Raw genomic sequence first — 22345 nt, forward strand, 5'->3', positions numbered from 1 at the left:
GATGAACCAGTCCTGGAACTTTATACAACTGATGCCATGGACACTGGGGGGCCGACCAAGCTTCCCTAAAAAAGAAAAAAATCAACAGATCGATTCAAATAGGCAGCCAATCGTAAGTCATCTGAATCAGTTTCTAAATCCAAATAATGCGTACACTTCTTCAGTGGAATTGTCGTGTCATTCGAAGTAACCTAAACGATATCAAAGATCTTATTTCCGTCAATGCTCCGGCAAGTGTCTGTTTACAAGAAACAAACCTAACTCCGCAAATAAGTATTTCAATCAAGTACTACAATATACACAGGGTGTCTCAAAAATGCACGGCATAACTTCAGGAATGAGTTCCTCATATGTAGACAATAAAAATATTTTATATCAACTGTCTTATCTCCCGCAGGTGATTTCCTTCATGACAAGGTACTGACAGAATATGGTAATTTTCCATTCCGACCATGTACTCAAATCAGGAGCAAGCGGATATGCACTTTATGTACGGTTTGGCGGACGACAATGCTCTGGAGGCTCGTCGTTTGTACCACGAAAGGTTCCCAGAACGAAGATGTCCAGACAGGAAAACGTTTGAAGGTGTCCATCGCCGCCTTTTGTGAACATGGGACCTTTACACATCGTGCTGCCTACAGAGCACGACCAAGATCTACGACTCCTGAGTAGAGGAGGAGATTTTGGATGTTGTGCATGCCACTCCTGGATTCAGCACACGCAGAATAGCAATGCAACTGGCTGTTCAACGTTCGACTATTTGGAGAGTGTTGTGAGAACACCAACTGTATTCTTACCATCTGCAACGCCTTTTCACCAGCAGATTACCCTGCGCGAGTAATGTTCTGCCAGTGGTTCTTGGAGCAGTGTGACAACTCCTCACTTTTCTGCCATAGTAATATTCACAGATGAAGCACAGTTCACACAAGACGGAATCCAAAACTTTCACAATCAGCATGTATGGGCTGAGGAAAACCCACATGCAATTCTTCCATCACATCACCAACAGCGGTTCAGCCTCAACATCTGGGCGGGTGTTTTTTGGTGATAAGTTATTTGGGCCCCATGTACTTCCAAACAAACTCACAGGGCAGGCGTACAGAAACTTTCTGGAAAACAACATGCCTGATTTCTTGGATGACACGCCACTGAACATTCGTCAACAAGCACACTTCATGCACGATGGCGCTCCCGCACATCTCAGCCACCTAGCCCCCAGTTGCCTGAATCGAAGGTTTCCTGGTCGGTGGATAGGTAGACCAACTGCCTGGCCTCCACGCTCCCATGATTTAAACCCACTAGATTTCTTCTTGTGGAGCCCTTTAAAGTCATTGGTGTATTCGACACAGTAGCTGATGTGGAAATTCTCCGCAATCGAATTGAGGCAGGTTGTGAGACAATACGAAACATGCCAGGAATTTGGCATCGTCTTCGCGAGTCCATGAGACGTCGATATGAGGACTGTATTCAGGCAGAAGGTGGACATTTTGAACAATTACTATAAGGTGATGTGAACAGTTAAGTGTCATAGACAGACCTTCAAAACTCGGAAACCAAGCATTTCCGGAACTATGTTGATATAAAATATTTTTATTGTCTACATATGAGGAACTCATTCCTGAAGTTATGCTGTGTATTTTTGAGACACCCTGTATAGGCAAGATCGTAAAACCAAAACAGCTCATGGAGGAGTTGCCGTTTTGGTCTAATATTCCATCCAAGTGTATTTAGCTGCAAACCCCTTGAAGCAGTTGCAGTACGCATCGTGACTGGAATTACATTGACCATAGTTTCTCTCTACCTTTCACCTAATCGTACGTATTCACTGCAAGATTTGGAGGACTTAATTGAACAATTACCATCTCCATTCTGTTTGATGTGCGACCTAAATGGGCATCATATTATTTGGGGATCACTTCATACAGACAAAAAGAAGACAGATGTTCGAAAAACTTGTAGACAGCAGGAACTTAACACTCTTAAACACAGGTACATGTCCATTTACCAACAGGGACTACCTCCGCAATTGATCTCGCCATCTGTTCCCCAGCTCTCTTTCCTCTACTCGACTGGTCTGTTTCTGATGATCCCTACAACAGTGATCATTATCCAGTTGGTGCCACCTACAAGCAAATGACGTACTGCAATCTGTAAGAGGTACAAAATGGAAATTTTGCAAAGCAAACTGGGAAAAATACGAATGTGCTGCTTCTTTAGATAAGAAAACTATAAGACATTCTGATATCAATAGTGCTGTTACTTATGTCACAAATCAAATAATCTCTGCAGCAAATATTGCAATACCAAAGACAGCTAACCAGTTCCATAAACACTACAAGCAGTGGTGGAATGAAGAATGCTTGGAAGCAAAGAAAGAAAGAAATAAGTCTTGGAATCAATTCAGAAAGTTCCCCACCACCACTAATCTCATAAAATATAAGAAAGCCAGAGTAAAAGCACGTTATATACGCCGGAAATCTCAGAAAGAGTCCTGGATATCTTTTTCAAGCAAAATTAATAGAAATACGGACACCAGAATTATCTGGTGACCGTATTTCTATTAATTTTGCTTGCAAACCGTCCTTAAACCGATCATAAGCTGGAAAGGTCATGACATAACTGAACCAGAAAAAATTGCAAATCTACTACGAGAAACATTTGAGAAATTGTCAGCAACAACATCATACAGACCAATCTTTCAAACATATAAAGCTCAAATCGAAAAATACAAAATTAATTTCCATGCAGCTCATGAGATTTCATACAACCAACCCTTTACTGTAAATGAATTGCATAAAGCCCTAGCCAAATCTAGGCAAAGTGCAGCAGGTCCGGATGGAATCCGCTATCAAATGATTAAACATCTCACTAAAAATTCTTTATGCATGCTCTTACTGCCATATAATAGGATACATATCCAGACTCTTGGCGACATTCGTTTGTACTGGCCTTTTCAAAACCTGGGAAGAACCATTCAAACCCATATAATTATCGCCCCACTGCCCTCACTAGCTGTCTAGGTAAAACTTTAGAAAAAATTGTAAATAATCGGTTAACATGGTTTCTTGACTTCCATAACCTCCTTAGTCCTAGCCAATAAGGTTTTCGGAAAAACAGATCAACAATAGACATAATGACAAAAGCCGTTTGAAATATACGCAATGACTTTCTCTGAAACGAACACCTTCTAATAATGATATGCCTTGATATTGAAAAGGCGTTTGATACTACCTGGAGATATGTTATCCTTCATGAATTGCACAAATTAGGACTTCGAGGCCATCTACCTTGAGAATTTCATGTCTAAAAGAACTTTTCAAGTCCGCTACAATCATATTCTGTCTCTAATATGCAATCAAGAACAGGGGGTCCCCCAAGGCTCAGTCCTCAGTGGAACCCTTTTCGCTATCAATATGAACCCTATAACAGAAGTTATAGGGTTGACAGGGTTTGATAGCGAAAAGGGTTATATGCAGACGACCTCACAATATCATTTAACTCACAGAATATGTGGACAATCGAGAGGCTGCTTCAATGTGCTATTAACAAAATAGAGTCCTTATCCATCTATAATAGATATCGAATCTCAGTACAAAAGACAGTGGCAATACACTTCTGTATAAAACGAAAGATGCATCCTGATCCAGAACTAAGAATAAGCAATCAACAAATCCCACTCAAACATAGTATCCGAATACTAGGACTAATCATGGATCACAAATTAAATTTACTAGAACACATAAAATATCTACGTACAATGTGCTTAAAAAAATTAAACATTCTACGAGCTGTATCAGCCATGACATGGGGAGTTGATCGTTATTCACTTTTGCACGTTTATCGTGCAATGATAAGATTATAGATTACATTATGGTTCTCCCATTTACTCCTCAGCTAGGAAAAGTGTGTTGAACTCGTTAGATCCAATTCATCACAGTTATTGTTATTTGTTTTTTTTTTTGTTTTTTTTTTAGGAGCATTAGCAACTAAAGCCATATTGCTCCGGAGGTATGCCGTGGTCATTCCCTGACTTTTCCGCATCCTCCGTATTTGTAGTCACGGGCTCGAACCCCGGTTTAATCATGAAGCGTGTGCTACGCACTGCTGATCCTGCTCACCTGGCTACGGAGGCACCCTTCATCACAGTGCATTACGTGTTGTTTCCGGAGCCTTTCGTACCTCACCTGTGTATAGTCTATACACAGAGATCCATGAACTCCCATTCAATCTTCGTAGACAAGTCCTTCTTTTGAACTATGCTGCGAAAGTTCAAAGCCTTTCCTGGACATCCAACATGGCAATATCTGTATAAACCGAAACGAGAAACCTTATATGCGAACAAACCTAACACATGCAAACCTGCAGGCATCCGACTAAAAGAAATACTCTCACAGTTGAACTTACGAATGAATAAAATCTACCAAGATACCCCCCACATCCCTTCCACCGTGGGAAATCAGTTCAGTTGACTGTGACATGGTCCTCATAAAATGGAAACAGAACAATATCCCAAATCAACACATAAAACAGCTACATTCCTCTTATGTAACGCAATTCTCTGACTATTCTCATCTGTACACTGATGGATTCAACACGGATGCATACGTTGGTGCTGCAGTCATATTGCCAAACAGCATAATTTCACAGTCTCTTCAAATAGAGTGCAGTATCTATAGTGCTGAATTGTTTGCAATAAGTCTCGCCTTAGATCACATTGCCAAACCTTCTCTCATAAAGAGTATCATTTTCACAGAGTGATTAAGTGCAATATATGCTTTACAGACAGAAGATCATTCATCTTATCTGTATGTAAGAAAAAACCTTTCCTTTTTATCACATCTTAGGGAAAAAAAAACCAAAGAGTCAGATTCACTTGGATTCCTGGACATTCTGGAATACTCGGCAATGAACGTGCGGATGATGATGCAAAACGTCCGTCAAACGAAAATTCTCACTTCTTGCATAAAATTCCACTCAATGACTTTAAAAACGTCAGTCGAAAAGCCTCTGAAAATATATGGGCACAGACCTGGAAATCTCAAACAAACAATAAATTATACCAAATCAAACAGCAGCAGAAATCCTGGAAATCAAGTTTTCGGTCAAACAGACACGAATAGGTTATCCTCGCCCGGCTTCGCATCGGCCACACACATTTAACACACTCTTACTTCCTAATGAAAGACGATCCTCCACATTGCTCACAGTGTCTGACCACACTAAGAGTGAAGCACATCTTCATAGAATGTCCACGATACCAAATTACCCGCCAATCAGCTTTCAAATCGCATTCAAATGAGCCATTAAGCCTTGAGCTCATTACGGGAGAAAAATCAAACATCAGTGAACTCTTTTCATACCTCAGTTTAATAAACCTAACCAATCTTATCTAAGATGTCAAATCAGTAACAGCATAACAGGAAATAACAAAACTTGAACAGGCGCAATATAGCCGAAGCTGCTCTTGCGCAATTAAACCCCAAACAACAACAACAACAGAGCACATATGAGCGCCAAGAAGGAGTAGTGTGCGGTGCGTGTTCGATAAGTGGATTCAATGAAGGTCCTCCATCCCCCCCCCACACCAAACCCGGACCAATGAAGAGCGCTGCGAAAGCAATGGACAAGACGAACTCAAGAGGACTTCACTACCAACTCTGCACCAGGCATGGGGCATAAGAGACCACAAAGATTTTTTTTTTTTTTTCAGGAGGAAAAAATTATGAGAGGGAATATTCAAAACAATGGGTAAAAAATGGGCATTTATTTTATCTTGATGAACCATTCTTTTTGTCCGTTCCTTATTTAACTGGTCCACTTCTATAACCTGAAAAACCGAGACTAGTCACTGGGGGAATCCTACTACTTCCGCCTGAGATTGGCTAACTCCATCTTCGATTGAAGAGAACTTTAGAAATTCTTCCAGTCATAGACTGGATTTGAACCCTGACTTAAAACGAATGAAAAACCGAAAAATAAGTATACTGTCAGTATACTAATTTTATAAATTATAAAATTAGTATAGTGGTAGTCATGCACGAGAATAAGCAAGCCTCATTCTGGTACATCACTACAAGGGAGGCAGATCGCGGAATATTTATTAGGTAGTAATGTGCGGAATGGATCGGACGACTAGACAGCCATCGCTGTCACGGCCATAGTGTTTATAGCGTGTTACCGCTGCAAATAAAGATGGGGCCAAAATTGTTGCGAGCCACTGAGGCCAACTACTGGCTGTAGTTGGCCACTGAGGGCATGGTTTCTAGCGTCATTGGTTATTTTTTCCCTTCTGAGTCGGTTTGGTGCTATGGTTGGAATGGGAAAAGAGAAAGTTGCAGATCTTGGAGGAGTCAAGAACGATAATTTTTTTTCTCAGTGAACTCATGCAACTGATATGAGTGCTCTGTGACTCAAATGGAGGTCATCTGATGACTTTCGCGAGCATTCTTTGAGATACTTCATAGCTGTAGATGTTCGATGCTCAAAGAATCAGTGAATCATTATCAAGGAATGTGAAAGACGGGGTACTTATGATGGCATAATGATGTAATTGACAAGAGGTTTTAAAGGAGGTAAATTTTGCATGTTCTAGTTTGCCAAAAATGACGGATGCGTTGACCGTATCTAATGCTAACTATGTATAAAGGGAATGATATGTGACCAATCATACTCATTCTGTATGTTGACTGTATCTAATGCTATTAATCAGCATTAGTTAAACGCTCAGTACGTCATTTTCGCAAACTAGAACGTAAGTTTCGTAAAGAAATCAAGTTCAAAACACGCCTGAAATTCCTAGATGAATTTAAGCATAATAATATCCCACCAAATGGGCTAATTCTCAAAGATTCTACCATTTATTCCCATTCAAAAAAAAAAAAAAAAAAAACCTTCAAACCGCGCAAAACAAATTCATTATATCTCTAACGCGGCAACTAAGAAAAGACGCACTTTTATAATAAGGGCTCTTGCTTCACTTGTTAAAGAAATACAACAGGTAATGACAAACGAAGACTACGGTCTAGCAATTTCTAGCATTAATAGCCGTCCAGCTACACATCTTTCAGGTTACAAGAATCAATTCCCCACACATTAACCGATATTAACCAAAATCTCCCCAAGTCTGAACTTAATTTAAACAGATCAGCGATCAACCTAAGTAACAAACCGCATTACCGGTAGAAGAAAAGATTCCAGAAAAGGGCCTCAACTTCAGAGCCACTCTCACATCACCTCATACTTCATCGCTTAATTTTTTTTTTATTTTTTGGCTTACCCCTATGAAAGCTTACCTCCAAGAAATTAACAGATCCAGCCGCAAGTAACTACATCAAATTAGTAGCCATTCAAACCCTGAAGAACAGCAACCATGAAAAGATAATTCTACAAAGGAAAAACACCTTCAAAGAAAAACAGCAACCATAAAACTCCTCAAGTGAGACTCATCCATTCATACCACTAAAGCTGACAAAAGAAATGTTGTTTTCCTAATTAATCTAGATAAGAACATTTGCAAAATAAAAGAACACAAAAAAAATTTCAGTGTGTGTGTGTGTGTGTGTGTGTGTGAAGCGCCATAGCAAAATAACCCTATTAGGCATTAGCATATTGCGTGTATTCTTCCACAGTTTCTTGAAAGAAAGACTCCAGTTTCTGGGAGAAAAACACCAAGTAACTCCGCCTGAGAAGCTCGCATAGCTGGCACGGTGCTTACAATCATCGTCCTTCCCCCACGTGTAAAAGGATCGGTTAGAATCCCATTAATGACACGAGAAACTTTCATGGCCTTTTTCATTCCGTGGCTGAGTTAGTTGGCCTCATGCGTGGAACAAGGTTCTCTCCCCCGACTCAGAAATGCCCCGTAGGTAGCACAGTATAATGAGAACGGTATAATCATCCTCCTTCCCAGACCGGGTGGAAAAGACCTGAGTTCGGGTCCCGTCAATGATGCGAAGGATTTTTATGGGTCTTTTTCACAATGTGGCAAAGTTTCTGTCTCAGGCGAGAGTAGCACGGTTTCATTTTTCAGGAAATTCGGATTTTTTTATCCAGAAAACAGCAAATCAACTACAAAACTACTCACGCAATTTACACAGACATATAATAACATATGGAGAAACATGGCCTAAGTTGCTGCCCACCTAAAACCCCACAACAAAAACGACAACCCCACAAATACTCGGGTTTTCGTCAGCAAAACAGGTAAATCGATCACAGAACACACAATTTATCGGACATAATACACACAAGGCCTTAATTGGGTTGTCGTAATATGACAGTTTTTTGTTTAAACCTGGCTGAGACTGACTAATTCAACCACGTTGTGAAAACAGCCCATATAAGTTTTCACGTCATTAACGGATTCGAAATCAGGTGAATCCACCTGATTTCAAACACACCTGACGATTACAAACACTTTGCTACTCGCGAGGGGTTCATATGGGGTGTTGCTAACTCTCAGGGTTACATCAGTTGGCGGTCTGGTTTGAATGTCGTCATCAATTGGCTGTGGTTCTTGTTAGGTCATGGCTCCGGGTTGATCGATTTGATAGTCAGGACCAACACAGGTGTAGATAGCAAGGTTTCCCCCTCAGAAACTGGGGTTTTTTCGTCTAGCAAACAGAAAAATAGACCAGATAACACACGCAATTTACAGACAAAATAAATATGGGTGAACGTAATCTGTAGGTGTACTCTCTTTTACTCTGTGTACTATATATATATAATTGTTTAATTAATTTATATATATATTTTTTTACCACCTACTGTTATTTTATTTTGATAACTATATGTTACCCTTGGGCCTCTGACTGCATATACAATTCCAGGGATTTTGGGTTAGCTAGAACAGAGTGAGACAAACTGACAAATACACATAGTTAATTGTAACATGTTTAATACAAGGGTTCAAACTCATGCACATACAAATTTTACACTAAACGTCCAATACAGGCAAACTCCACAGGGATGTACCGTTTCAAAAGTTCTTACTAAATCTCATTACCAAGAAGAATAATTTACAGTTCTTTTAAGACATCAGTTGGGTTTTATCCTTCCACTTTACTGGTTAATCATGTCATTCGCAGATAGGAGTACAGAATGCCTTATTTTGTCATTCTCTTCGCCCCAGGGACTATATCTTGGCTAGGTATAATAATGATAAACAATACTAACAATTAAATTTCCCCTTCTCCAGGTTAGGCCAGCTCCTTGGTTTTAGGACGCCTTTCCATTATGGTCTTCATTTCGGATTCCTTTGTTCTGTATCTCCAAAAAAAAAAAAAAAAAAAACTCACCGACCAACTCTCTCTCCGTTTCCCGCCGAACAAATCCTTATATATCCCATTTGGTCATAAATTCTCCCCCACTCCTTATTTTAATATAATCCCTGATTAATTCCTTCGTCCTTGACCTTCTCCGTATATTTCTCCTGGCTCGGACTTTTCCGAGGAATTCTGACCTGACCTTCTTTCTATACGTCGAAGTCCACCGTACTTCTGAGAATTTTGTCTCGCCCTTAAGCACTTTCCTAACGATTTATACCTGATCCTATTATAATCATTCGTTGGCGTGTTTAATTAAATGTTTACTGAATCAGTCTAATTTGTAAGAATATATTCTAATGTTAAATGGATATATATTATTATTATTATTTTATTTTTTTCTAGTAAGCCAAACAAATCATTCACAGGGTGACCTAATATCATAATTTGTGTTTTTTTTTTTTTTTTTTTTTTTTTTTGTCAGGACAAACAGTCTGCGCGAGTAGCACAGTGGTATCGTCACTATCCTTCCCACACGGGGTAAAAAAGGCCCGGGTTCGAACCTCGTCGATGACAAGAGTAACTTTAATGGCTTTTTTTCACTGTGTGGCTGAATTAGTTGGTCTCAGGCGTAGATAGCAAGGTTTCTTTCCCAGGGGATTTTTCGTCCAGAAAAAAAAAAAAAAAAAACCCAAATCGACCAAAGAACACACACGTAATTTAGACATAGTACATACGAGGGATTTCCGAAAAGTAAGGTAACACATTTTTGACATGAACACACTTTTAAATTCGGTCCGGTATAGTGGGGTCTCTACAAAAACTCTAGCGACCAAAAAAATGGCAAGATTTGTCGCGATTATATCTCGTAAACTATAAATGATAATCTAATGATTTAAATTTTGTTCGATAGAGGGCTTATGTCCGTATCTAAAATGGTGGGTGGTGGGAGTATGCAGGAATAATCAATGCACAGTTTTACTGTGCAACGTTGGAAAAACTGAAAACCAACATTCGAGGCAAACGACCAGGACTCCTGACAAGCGGCGTGATTTTGTTGCCCGACAACGCAACTCCACACACTGCCTACACCATTCATGAGTGGTTGCGCCGTAATCGTTGAGAAACTCTGTCACATCCCCCCTACAGCCTAAACTTAGAGCCTTCATCTTCCATTTGTTCGGACCTCTGAAAAAACACCTTCCAGGAAAGCATTTCACCACGGATGAGAAAGTTCAGCCGTTGCGATGTTCGTTACTGCGTGTGGGCAAGGACTTCTACAGTACTGGTATTCATAAACTGATCCATCGTTGGGACAAGTGCATCAAAAAAACTGGAGACTTTGTGGAGAAGTAGTGCATGCTCACTTATACTGTGCTGCCACTTTATTAGATACACTTATCTAGTAGCGTGTTGAGCCTCCTTTAACCTTCAAAACAGCTTGAATTCGTTCAGGCATGGATTGAACAAGATGCTGAAAACGTTGTGCAGAAATGGAGTACAATGCAGACATGAGTGTGTCAAGCAGTTCCTTGAGATTCGACGGAGGTGTAGAGCCTGCAGCGAACAGCCCTTTCCAGCTCATCCCAAAGATGTTCAATAGGATTGAACTCCGCGAATTGAACGGTTTACTGCAGCAAAGAAAAGTCGTTGTGATGTTCTCGGAACTATTCCATAGTGATTCGGGCTTTGTGCACCGGCGCATTATCCTGCTGGAAGTAACATCTGATTGAGGATAAACTGTCAACATGAACGGATGCATTTGGTCAGCAACGATGTTTAGGTACGATGTGGAATTCAGAAGTAAATCTATGGGTACCTTGCACAGTAGTCATCAGACATGACTGGTACACGGATTCATGCTGTTTTCGCCAAATTCTGAGCCCTCCATCAACATGATGTACCAAGAACTTCGACTCGCCAGACCAAGCAACTGTTTTCCAATTCTCGATAGTCCAGTGCTGGTGTTGCTGTGTCCACAAGAGGCATGCTCTCTTGTTCTTCAATGATGAAAAAGGTACGCGATGTGGCCGTCGGCTGTTGTAGCCCATTCGCGACAAAGTGCGACCAGTGGTCCGCACTTTGTCTGCGCATCAAGGTTGGATTCTGACGTGATGTGCGACATTGTGGCACCTCTGTTTGCTTGCACAATTCTAGCCATCCTCCTCTGACCTCTCTCATCAACAAGAGATTTTCTTCCACAGGAGAGGATGTTTTCTGTTCGTTGCACCATTCTCGATACACCCTTGAAACTGTGGTGTGTGCAAAGATCAGGAGAACTGCCGTTTCAGAGATGCTTTTTTCCAGCACGTTTTACACCTTCGAAGTCCGTTAGATCACTCCTTTTCCCCATTCTTGCTACGGTTTGTATGCTTAACTGATACTAGAAAGGTTGTTCTGCTGCATTTATATCTACAACTGTGGTCATGTGACTTGCAACTTGTGGGACAAACCATTTGTGTGCACAGCAGAGGTGTACCTAATAAAGTGGCAGCACAGTGTATTTCTTTGTGTGTAATTTCAACTTCGTATTATTAAACATCATCGAGAGAAAAAAGGTGTTACCTTACTTTTCGGAAACCCTTCGTATACGGGTATAATAATAAAAAAATACCGGGGGGGGGGGCGCCGCAGTCCAAGTAGTCAGGAACGAGGGTGCATTAGTACACGTGCGTTGAGTGACCGGGGTTCAAGACTGTGAATGCTAAATACGGTGCTGTTTCTTTTATTCTTTGTATCTTCTAATCTCCTCTGACAGTGTGGTCGTCCCGGAGTATAAACAGAAAATTTATATCATTACAATAGTGTTTTTTTTTTTTTTTTTTTTTTTGTCGGGACCAGCAACTAAACAACACACGCGCTATGCAAATATAGCACTACACTCATTTCTGGCCATTGTACAGAGTTTTGTGTATCATCACATAGAACCATGGTAGAGTTGAACTAATGTTTATGGGCCGCCTTACATAAGACAAATCACATGTCGGGACTAGAAATTGTTTCAGCTGACATCTAGTGTATGGGTTTTAAAAGTGAAAGTGAGTTTAAAGTAGGATAACTAACTTTTAATTTTGGAGAATCGATGTTTTTAGTTATCTCTTTATTTCTTGCCTTCTTGACAGTAATCTTCAAGTATTGCTGACACATGTTGTCTATTTTCGGCTGAAGAAATAGAAATAGCTGTAGCATATACAGAGTGTCTCAAAAATACACGGCATAACTTCACGAATGATTTCCTCATATGTAGACAATAAAAATATTTTATATCAACATAGTTCCGGAAATGCTTGGTTTCCGAGTTTTGAAGGTCTGTCTACGACACTTAACTGTTCACATCACCTTATAGTAATTGTTCAAAATGTCCACCTTCTGCCTGAATACAGGCCTCACATCGACTCGTTAAAACGATGCCAAATTCCTGACATGTTTCGTGTTGTCTCACAACCTGCCTCAATTCGATTGCGGAGAGTTTCCACATCAGCTACGGTGTCGAATACACCAATGACTTTAAATGGCTCCACAAGAAGAAATCTAGTGGGTTTAAATCAGTGAGCGTTGAGGCCAGGCAGTTGGCCTACCTATCCACCGACCAGGAAACCTTCGATTCAGGCAACTGGGGGCTAGGTGGTTGAGATGTGCGGGAGCGCCATCGTGCATGAAGTGTGCTGGTTGACGAATGATCAGTGGCGTGTCGTCCAAGAAATCAGGCATGTTGTTTTCCATAAAGTTTCTGTATGCCTGCCCTGTGAGTTTGTTTGGAAGTACATGGGGCCCAAATAACTTATCACCAAAAAACACCCGCCCAGATGTTGAGGCTGAACCGCTGTTGGTGATGTGATGGAAGAATTGCATGTGGGTTTCCCTCAGCCCATACATGCTGATTGTGAAAGTTTTGGATTCCGTCTCGTGTGAACTGTGCTTCATCTGTGAATATTACTATGGCAGAAAAGTGAGGAGTTGTCACACTGCTCCAAGAACCACTGGCAGAACACTACTCGCGCAGGGTAATCTGCTGGTGAAAAGGCGGATGGTAAGAATACAGTTGGCGTTCTCACAACACTCTCCAAATAGTCGAACGTTGAACAGCCAGTTGCATTACTATTCTGAGTGTGCTGAATCCAGGAGTGGCATGCACAACATCCAAAATCTCCTCCTCTACTCAGGAGTCGTAGATCTTGGTCGTGCTCTGTAGGCAGCACGATGTGTAAAGGTCCCATGTTCACAAAAGGCGGCGATGGACACCTTCAAACGTTTTCCTGTCTGGACATCTTCGTTCTGGGAACCTTTCGTGGTACAAACGACGAGCCTCCAGAGCATTGTCGTCCGCCAAACTGTACATAAAGTGCATATCCGCCTGCTCCTGATTTGAGTACATGGTCGGAATGGAAAACCACCAGATTCTGTCAGTACCTTGTGATGAAGGAAATCACCTGCGGGAGATAAGACATTCGGGTTAATAACTCGGGAACCAAGCATTTCCGGAACTACGTTGATATAAAATATTTTTATTGTCTACATATGAGGAATTCATTCTTGCAGTTATGCCGTGTATTTTTGAGACACCCTGTATACTTTGATTTTGGATATGATCATCAGGTTGGATAATTGGGTTGGATAATTGGGTGATATGTTATTGGATTAGGCCGACGACTATACGACACCTGACTCATCTTTTGGTTTGTTTCTGTGTTTTTAAAAGACAGGGAAGAATGGTGGTGAGGATGGCTTCAAGGTGATCGATTTCTCGTGAATGACAGGCAACAAGGACGTTTTAAACCTATTGAGCCTCCAGCCATCGTTACTATCCACAGGTGAAGTCCGCTGGGCAGCACAATGTTTATAATCACTGTCCTCTCCAAGCCTGGTGGGAAAGGCCAGGGCTCGGATCCGGTCAATAACGCGAGGAACTTTAATGGGCTCTTTTCACTCAGTGGCTGAGATAGTCGTTGTCAGGCGTGGACAGCAAAGTTCCCCCCCCCCAACCCCGGAAAACTCAAGTTTTTTCGTTCAGCAAAACAGGCAAATCGGCTAGAGAACACGCGCAATTTATGGACATATTACACATGGCAGATGAGCTGGCTCATGGGTAGTCCTAACATTGCAGTTTTTAATTTTATTATTTTTTTTTATTTTATCCCCAGGTGGATAGGATATTCTGCAATGCTGGATGTATCGATGTGGCACATTTGTTGATTTGTTACATACAGTAATCTTCCGATTTATGAATATCCAATCTTTGGAACAAGATTTCTTGGGAGCACAAATTCGATTCACGAACTACAAAGCTCGACCTCAGCAATGTATAACAGTGTACACTTGCAGAGCCATATGTTCATGCCCAATGCATAAACATATGCATACGTCTTTGCTCACTTCCAAGTGTCTTTCTGTTAACATTCTTATCACGCCTATTGCATCCTTTGTTCCCTTTCTGCTCCTGAAACCAAAATTTTCTTCCTCCCATCCTTCTTATCATCAATCTATTTAATTTAATTTAAATAAGTGCTGTTTTAGAATATAGTGGACCTAGAGGCGAATTTACCGTGAAGCTCATGAAGCTTAAGCTTCAGGGCCCCTTCAAAGGCCCTGGCAATGTGTTCACATGGTCATATGTTTTTGTAAATTTGCAAAAGAAAAATATTTTAACCGCAATCGGTTAAGACGGCTGTCTCTTTCCATTCCTACTTCCTCTCGTGACGGGTGGCGTTGGATTCTGCTAGCAAAATTCTTATATATCATTGACAAGACTCCATAACCTGCTCTGGCAGCCTGTCTACACTGCTCAGCGAACTGAATATCTGACTGCACAATTATCCCCAGGTCTTTTTCACTCTCCACTTCCCTGAGCGTAGTACCACACAGTTGGTACGTTTCTCTTGGGTTACTACTACCGGTACCCATATGCAGTACTTTGTATTTGTCAATATTAAACTTCAGTTGCCACGTTTCAGCCCATCTGACCAAATTTTCTAGATCCTTCTACAGTAGCACACTGCCATTACTGTCATTAACAACCCTGTCAACCTTTGTCTCAACTACAAACTTCGACATTAAGTCTGATATACCTTCATCGATATCATTGATAAATACACAAAACAACAATGGGCCCAGCACCGAACCTGGAGGACTTCACTAATAACATCAGTCCACGAAAAGCAGTCTCCATTTATTACCACTCTCTGTCGTCTTCCACGTCAACGATCCCTTTATCCATTGTAGCAACTTGCGATTAATGCCATGCCGCTCCAATTTGTATAGCAGTCTTTCATGTACAGCAGTATCAAATGTTTTCCTTAAATCCAAGTATATGATATCAAAATTATTTTTTGCAATCAGTTCCTTTGTGACCATACCATAGTATCCAATCAAATTGGTCAGACAAGACCTCGCCTCAACAAACCCATGACGCGTCTGAACTGTTACTGCAGTCTTGTCTAGGTGATCCTGCAATGCTTCATTAACCAATAACTCCATTATTTTTCCTGAAACAGACGTTAAACTAACAGGTCTACAATTATTTGTGTCACCCTTTGAATCTCCTTTTTGAACTAGGGATACATTTGCACATCTCAAATCCATGAGAACCTCTCCTGAAACCAAGGATGCCCTCATAATTATAGCTAAGGGTTTGCATACTTCCCTCGCTGCCTCCTTCAATATAACTGGATAGATTCCATCCATCTCGGGTGCCTTTTTTCTCTAACTTCAATAATTTCTTCTCCACTTTGCTCTCCATTTTCTCACAAAATCATTTAGTTCCCTGTTAGAGTTTAGTAAACATCTGTCCTCCCCTTCCTTACAGAATTCCTCGTGTGTGAATGTTGATTAACCTGCTCAGATAGCTGACAAACTGAATGCAAAATACTCATTCAGTTTGTCAGCTATCTGAGCAGGATCATCAACAGTCGAACCATCAATATCAAGTGGACCAATCTGATTGATTCATCCTCTGCCTTCTAGAGTTTACGTAAGTAAAGAAGTCTTTGTTGTTTTTCTTTGCATCCTTTGCCAAGGATTTATCGTGATCAGCCTTCGCTTGCCTAACATCCTTAGTGACTTGATTACAGACTGGCTTATATTTGTCATAGGCTTCTGTGTCACCTGATAATTTATATGCATCCCATGCATTTTTCTTCTCTGCCACGAGTCTCATTAGTTCATCTGACATCCATTTATGTCGAAATCTTGAACAATATTTCTTAGTTGGTATGAAAAACCTAATAGCTTCTAAGGTTAGCTATTAGGCTAATAGCTAACCTTGGAAGCTATTACCCTAATAATCTCGTTTAATTACGATTAATTAATTAATCATTTGATTTACGATATTCTGAAATATTTTTTTATGGAATAATTTTTTATTATATAATTTATAAAGCTGCCCCTTTAAATGTCTTTGGTTGAATCCACCGTTTTGTGTCGTACTTCCTTCATTCTATGGAAAAAAGTACACGAGCGTCGAAATAGAAAATTTTGCAAAACAGAATGCTCGTTAATAAAATTTCTTATTTTTCTTAATCAGGTATGTACATATGGTCGTCCTGGAGTATAAACAGAAAATTTATTTATATTACGGATGCTTTTAACGAACGAAAACCTTATTCCGGTGATATACCAGTCCATTCAAAGCCCTGAAAGCACACATTCTCTTTCTGTGAAATTCTAAAGAAACCCATACATGCACCCCATTTCAAAAGATAATATAATGGAAACAACAGAACCTCGGCTGGGAGTTGTGACGGACCCTAGCAATTGTCTAACTTGTGTAGTCATAAATTTGGCCCTTCCTTCAGAAATATTTTTAAATTGTACATAAGTTGCTTTCGTTTCATATTAAAGTTAAATCAGAGGACGAACCTTATATCACTCAGACACCTTGTTAAACCATAAATTGAAGATCATTAAAAGCTCACTTTTGGTTGTGTAATCTTGCTGCACCACGCGAAAAGTTTGGGGATATCTTAACTGTTTGGGAGAAATGGGCGAAGATTAAATCACGGGGAAGAGGTGGATGGGAGTTACTAAGCATACGCACAGCGTAATGTAAACGCAAAGCTTCTAAACATACCTGTTATACAAGAAGAGACAAATAACACGGCTACCGGTATCCAAAACATAACCATCACTGTTCTCTTTTCGAACAAATGAAACTAGCTTTGGTGCTCAAAACTGGTTTCTTCTGTTTTATATGACCTAGAATCTAGCGCCATCTAACGAGGACACAGAAACAAAACTCAGACTTTGATGGGAACGAAGCCCGTAGACTCTCAGCAGTAGGACAGAAACGAGAGCACATTTCGTAAATATAAATGTATTGTAATACAAAATTTTAACCGCGTGAAAATAATGATTTTGTTTTTACTTCCTGGTGGAGTTCATAAGGTTACATAGAGCAACGCAACCATTGCTACATGTAGCAATAGCAATGCAACTATTGCTACATGTAACCCTTTTAGACCAACTAACAGTACTTTAAGGAACATTTAATGTATATAAAGCAAATAGGATAAATATATAAAGAATATCAAATAAATATATAAAGAAATTTTCAATGGTGAGTCCTTCGGAGAGGCGAGGTTCATAATTAAACAAAAATAAAATAAAATCCGTATTCTTAAAATTCTTAAACACTTTGAAGTGGACTTTACTAGGAGAGAGAGAGAGCGTAGCGTAGCTACACAAACATTATTGGCTGCCGACGGTAAAATTTCCAAAGCAATTTAATAAATTTATTCAAAAACTGTCCCATTATGTAACTTACTCTATTAGGTAGCCCATAATGGGATGGTGTTTCTTAGATCAACTTTGCTACGCCAGAAATTAAAGAAAACTGAACACTTTTTTTTTTTTTTTTTAAATCAGTTGTAGTGTAAATATATATTATCTAAATTTCGTAATTACAGATTAAAATGTCGAAGTGTAATGCCCAATTTGTCGATCCTTGTGGATTAACTCAATCTAAAAGCCTTGTGGATTAACTCAATCTAAAAGCCTTGTGGATTAACTCAAGACTTGAAGGACTCTGCAAGACTTTAGGGGGAAATTTCTATTAGCATGGCCCACACTTGCAGGTAGAAGGAATTTGTTTTGTAGAGACGGGATACACTTAAACAAAGGTGGTGCAAAGGTTTTTGCCAATATTATTGAGGATACCTTAAAGGTTCAGGAAAACTGCTAGTTAGGGGGGATGTGGGTAATACTGACACGCGTTTATCTGATAATATTGGTCAAAGTAACCCTTGCACATACCTCAAGAGTTCTTATCTGTTACCCCAACTGGACATATTATCTAGATGTTCTGGGGGCAGAAACGTTTCAAGTGAGCGGGTAGCTAATGCCAAGGAAGAGAGCCTAAAACACTTCAAGGGTTGTGTTAGGGTTGTTAAATATACAAGAACAAGAACAGTAAGTCTTAATTGTTTATATAGTAATGTTAGAAGTGTCGTCAATAAAATGAGCGAATTCGAACTGCTGGTTAAAACAAGTAACGCGGACATAATAGGGCTTACGGAGACGTGGTGCCACCCGGAAATTGGGGATGATGAGTTTCAGTACGCCTTGTATAATGTATTTAGGAAGGGTAGGGTAGATAGAAGGGGTGGTGGGGTAATGCTTCTTATCAGAAGAAGACTAAGTGCGACGATAGCTTTCTCGGATTTAGACGTTTCACATGCTAGAAGAGAATCTGTATGGTGTGAGATGGTTGGAAACAAAGGTATAATGCGAGTAGGAGTAATCTACAGACCAGGTGATTGTGAAGATTATGACGAAAGCCTCTACATGCAAATGGAATGGGCAAGTAAGCGTCAATGTCTTATTATGGTTGATTTCAATTTGTCTCTAATTGATTGGAGTAAATGGGAAGGAAACTCGACATGGGGAACAAAATTTTTAAATCAACTAGATGACTGTTATTTGTATCAACATGTCAGGGAAAGTACTAGAGAAAAGAATATCCTAGACCTCATCATCACCCATGAATCAGATGACATAACAGGGCTGAGAGTAGAGGAACCAGTAGCAGGAAGTGATCACGGAGTTCTAAAGTGGATGATGAAGAGAGAGAGGTAGCAGTAGTAAAAGCAAAGGAATGGGTTTTAATTTCAGAAATGGAAATTACGATGCCTTAAGGTACTACATGGCCTCTATTTACTGGATATCGCGCAGAGAATGAAGACATTTGAACTGTGGTATGCTTTTAAAACATTAATCACAGATGCCTTGAATGCGTATTTACCATTAAAAAAATATTCCACGAGGAGGGTTCCAAGTTGGATGAATAGTGAAGTTGCCACATTACTTGAGCAGAAAAAGGTGCCATGGAAAGGTTACAGAGCAATAAAAAGTACTGAAGCCTATAACAGCCACAAGATGATCTGTAATAGAGCCACAGAAAAGGTTCAACAGGCAAAGGCAGTTTATGAGAAATCACTAGCAAACAGAGCAAAGAGGGGGGATAAGGAATTCTTCACATATATAAATGCCAAGAAGAGCAGGACAAACCAGATCGGACCTTTACGTAAGGGAAGGGGATAGTATTAAATACACCAGCTGCCGTTGCAGATGAACTCATCAGTTATTTTGCATCGATATTTACAAATGAAAAACCTTTTGTGGCAATGGGAAATTGAGGGAGCGAAGTTGAAAACCATGTAATTAATGATATTGAAATTTCGAAAGATTATTTAATGAAAAAACTTTCGAGCCTACAGACCAGTAAGGCTCCTGGAGTTGATGGAATATACCCTATAATCTTAAGGGAGACGGCAAGTGAGTGCATTGAACCATTGAGGCTAATTATGCGAGCATCACTAGACTCTGGAGAGATTCCCTTGGACTGGAAAAGTGCCAATGTATCTCCCATACATAAGGGTGGCTCTAAGAGTGAAGTGGGAATTTATCGACATGTCAGTCTGACTTCAGTGTTAGGAAAAATCATGGAGGCAATGATCAAGGGTGGAATTCAAAATCATTTGGATCGAATTGAAATTCTCAAGGATACTCAGCATGGTTTTGTAAAGAGAAAATCATGTTTAACAAATCTGGTTCGCTATTTTGAAAGGGTCACCCACGAGCTGGATTTAGGGAATAATTTCGACATTGTTTATTTAGATTTCAGCAAAGCTTTTGACTCAGTCCCACATGAGCGGTTGCTTTATAAGCTGGAACAGGTCGGAATCACTGGGAAAATCCTTAGATGGACATCAGGATGGCTTCAGGACAGGAGGCAGAGGATTGTGATAAATGGCTATTCCTCAGATTGGGTTGATGTAAGAAGTGGGGTTCCCCAAGGATCAGTATTAGGACCACTGTTGTTTTTAATTATCTTAAATGACATCTATGAAGGCGTGATGTCTAAATTTGCAGATGACGTTAGAATTGGTAGAATAGTTAATGATCACTGTCAAGCTGAACTTCTTCAGAGACCTAGATAGACTTCAGGAATGGTCAGAAAAATGGCAGCTATGCTTTAATCCAACAAAGTGTAAGGTATTACACCTGGGAAACAGTAATCAAAAAATAACTTATTCACTTGGTGGAGTTCAACTAAACCCAGTACTGGAGGAAAGGGACTTGGGTGTTACGATACGGTCAGACATGAAATTCTCTGAGCATTGTAAACAGGTTGCAGGAAGGCCCATGGTGTCCTATCGATGATCTATCGAACTTTTGCAAGTAGAGATAGGGACGTGATAATCCCATTATATAAGGCTTATGTTAGACCACACTTGGAATACTGTGTTCAAGTATGGAGACCGCACCTAAAGAAAGACATCGAGCTTCTTGAAAGGGTGCAAAGACGGGTAACTCACCTGGTGAGATCGGCAAAAGGGAGGCCTTATGAAGAAAGACTTCGAATATGTGGATTGCAGAGTTTGGAAACTAGACACCTTAGAGGAGATTTGATTGAAGTGTTTAAGGCTCTGAGAGGCATCAGCAAAACGAATGAGGATGAAATTTTCAAGATTATAATTGATGCTAGAACTGGGGAACATAAATTCAAGTTACGGTGGGAAATGTTTAGATTGGACTGCAGGAAGTTTTATTTTAGCCAGCGAGTTATAAATTACTGGAATAGGTTGCCTACATCGGTGGTAGAGGCTGACAGTTTGGGGAAATTCAAAGGTCATCTGGATAGTACCTTCGGGTCAGGGAAGCGCATAGGATGATAGGTTTAATTTCCTTTTCTTTTATTAATTATTATTATTTATTTATTTATCATTTTTTTTATCATTGTTTTATTCGTTTTTTTTTTTTTTTTTTGGCTGGTGCAGCATAAGCCATAATCTTTCTTTCCCCATGCGGCCATTACCAATACTAATACTAATCTCGTTTTTGGATGTTCCATGTGCAATAAAAATATTGGGGTTAGTGTTAAGGGACAGAGAGTGGAGTGATCGCGAAGGACAGAATTTAGCTTTTAAATTTAGAAGGGATGAGGACATCAAATGGAAACTGTTCTATTTGCAGACTGCACAGAGACAGAACATGCAACAACCTGCTTCTGGAATAATCTTTGGGAGAGATTCCCCCAACCCGATTATATCACCATGGTGATCGGTCGGAAGCTGACATTAGTCGGACGCTGATGATCGGCAGGAAGCCGGTGTCAGACCGCTAGTTAGGGAACTATCATGGAGCATCTTTCTGCCCTGCCGCCAATAGAGGAAAAGGCTCCCTAAACCTGTGGTTCGCAGCTGGGTACCGCGTATGTTTCGTAAGAGTGCTGGGAACTGTCTGCAAGTTTGCTTTTTTATGCATTCAATAAATTCATAAAATTACGTTAACAATCAATAGAAAGAACAAAATAGTAACTGAACTGCTATTCTGAGAAAGTTACCTGAGTTGAAAGACAGACTTCATGGAAATCACCCACTTGGCTCTTTAGTTCGGATAACTGGTCATCTGGAAAGAGCTCATAAAGCTGATTTAATTATTTTCTTACATTTAAAATTACCTTTTCGAAGTATACTTCTTCGAAACTATGACATGATCAGTGCAATTGCACTACCAACGTTATAGTTTATCCCTTACTACGTAGTTGAGTTTTAAGACAAACTGAGGTTTGTATATTAGGCATCATT

The 22345-nt window shown here is 40.0% G+C and overlaps 1 protein-coding gene across 1 annotated transcript in view; it reads right to left on the reverse strand.

Annotated features, from left to right (window-relative positions):
• The window catches only part of LOC150085660 (protein Skeletor, isoforms B/C-like), a 356943-nt gene extending 339553 nt beyond the window's left edge, over positions 1-17390 (reverse strand). The window contains exon 1 of the mRNA XM_090373427.1: positions 17329-17390. Within this exon, the coding sequence (XP_090229553.1) occupies positions 17329-17383 (55 nt within the window). The 5' untranslated portion in view covers positions 17384-17390. The remainder of the gene's footprint in view (positions 1-17328) is intronic.
• Positions 17391-22345: the final 4955 nt, after the last annotated feature.

The sequence above is a fragment of the Mastigoproctus giganteus genome, chromosome 5 (genome assembly GCF_048544385.1).
Source record: "Mastigoproctus giganteus isolate SK-2022 chromosome 5, ASM4854438v1, whole genome shotgun sequence".
Lineage (NCBI taxonomy): Eukaryota > Metazoa > Arthropoda > Arachnida > Uropygi > Thelyphonidae > Mastigoproctus > Mastigoproctus giganteus.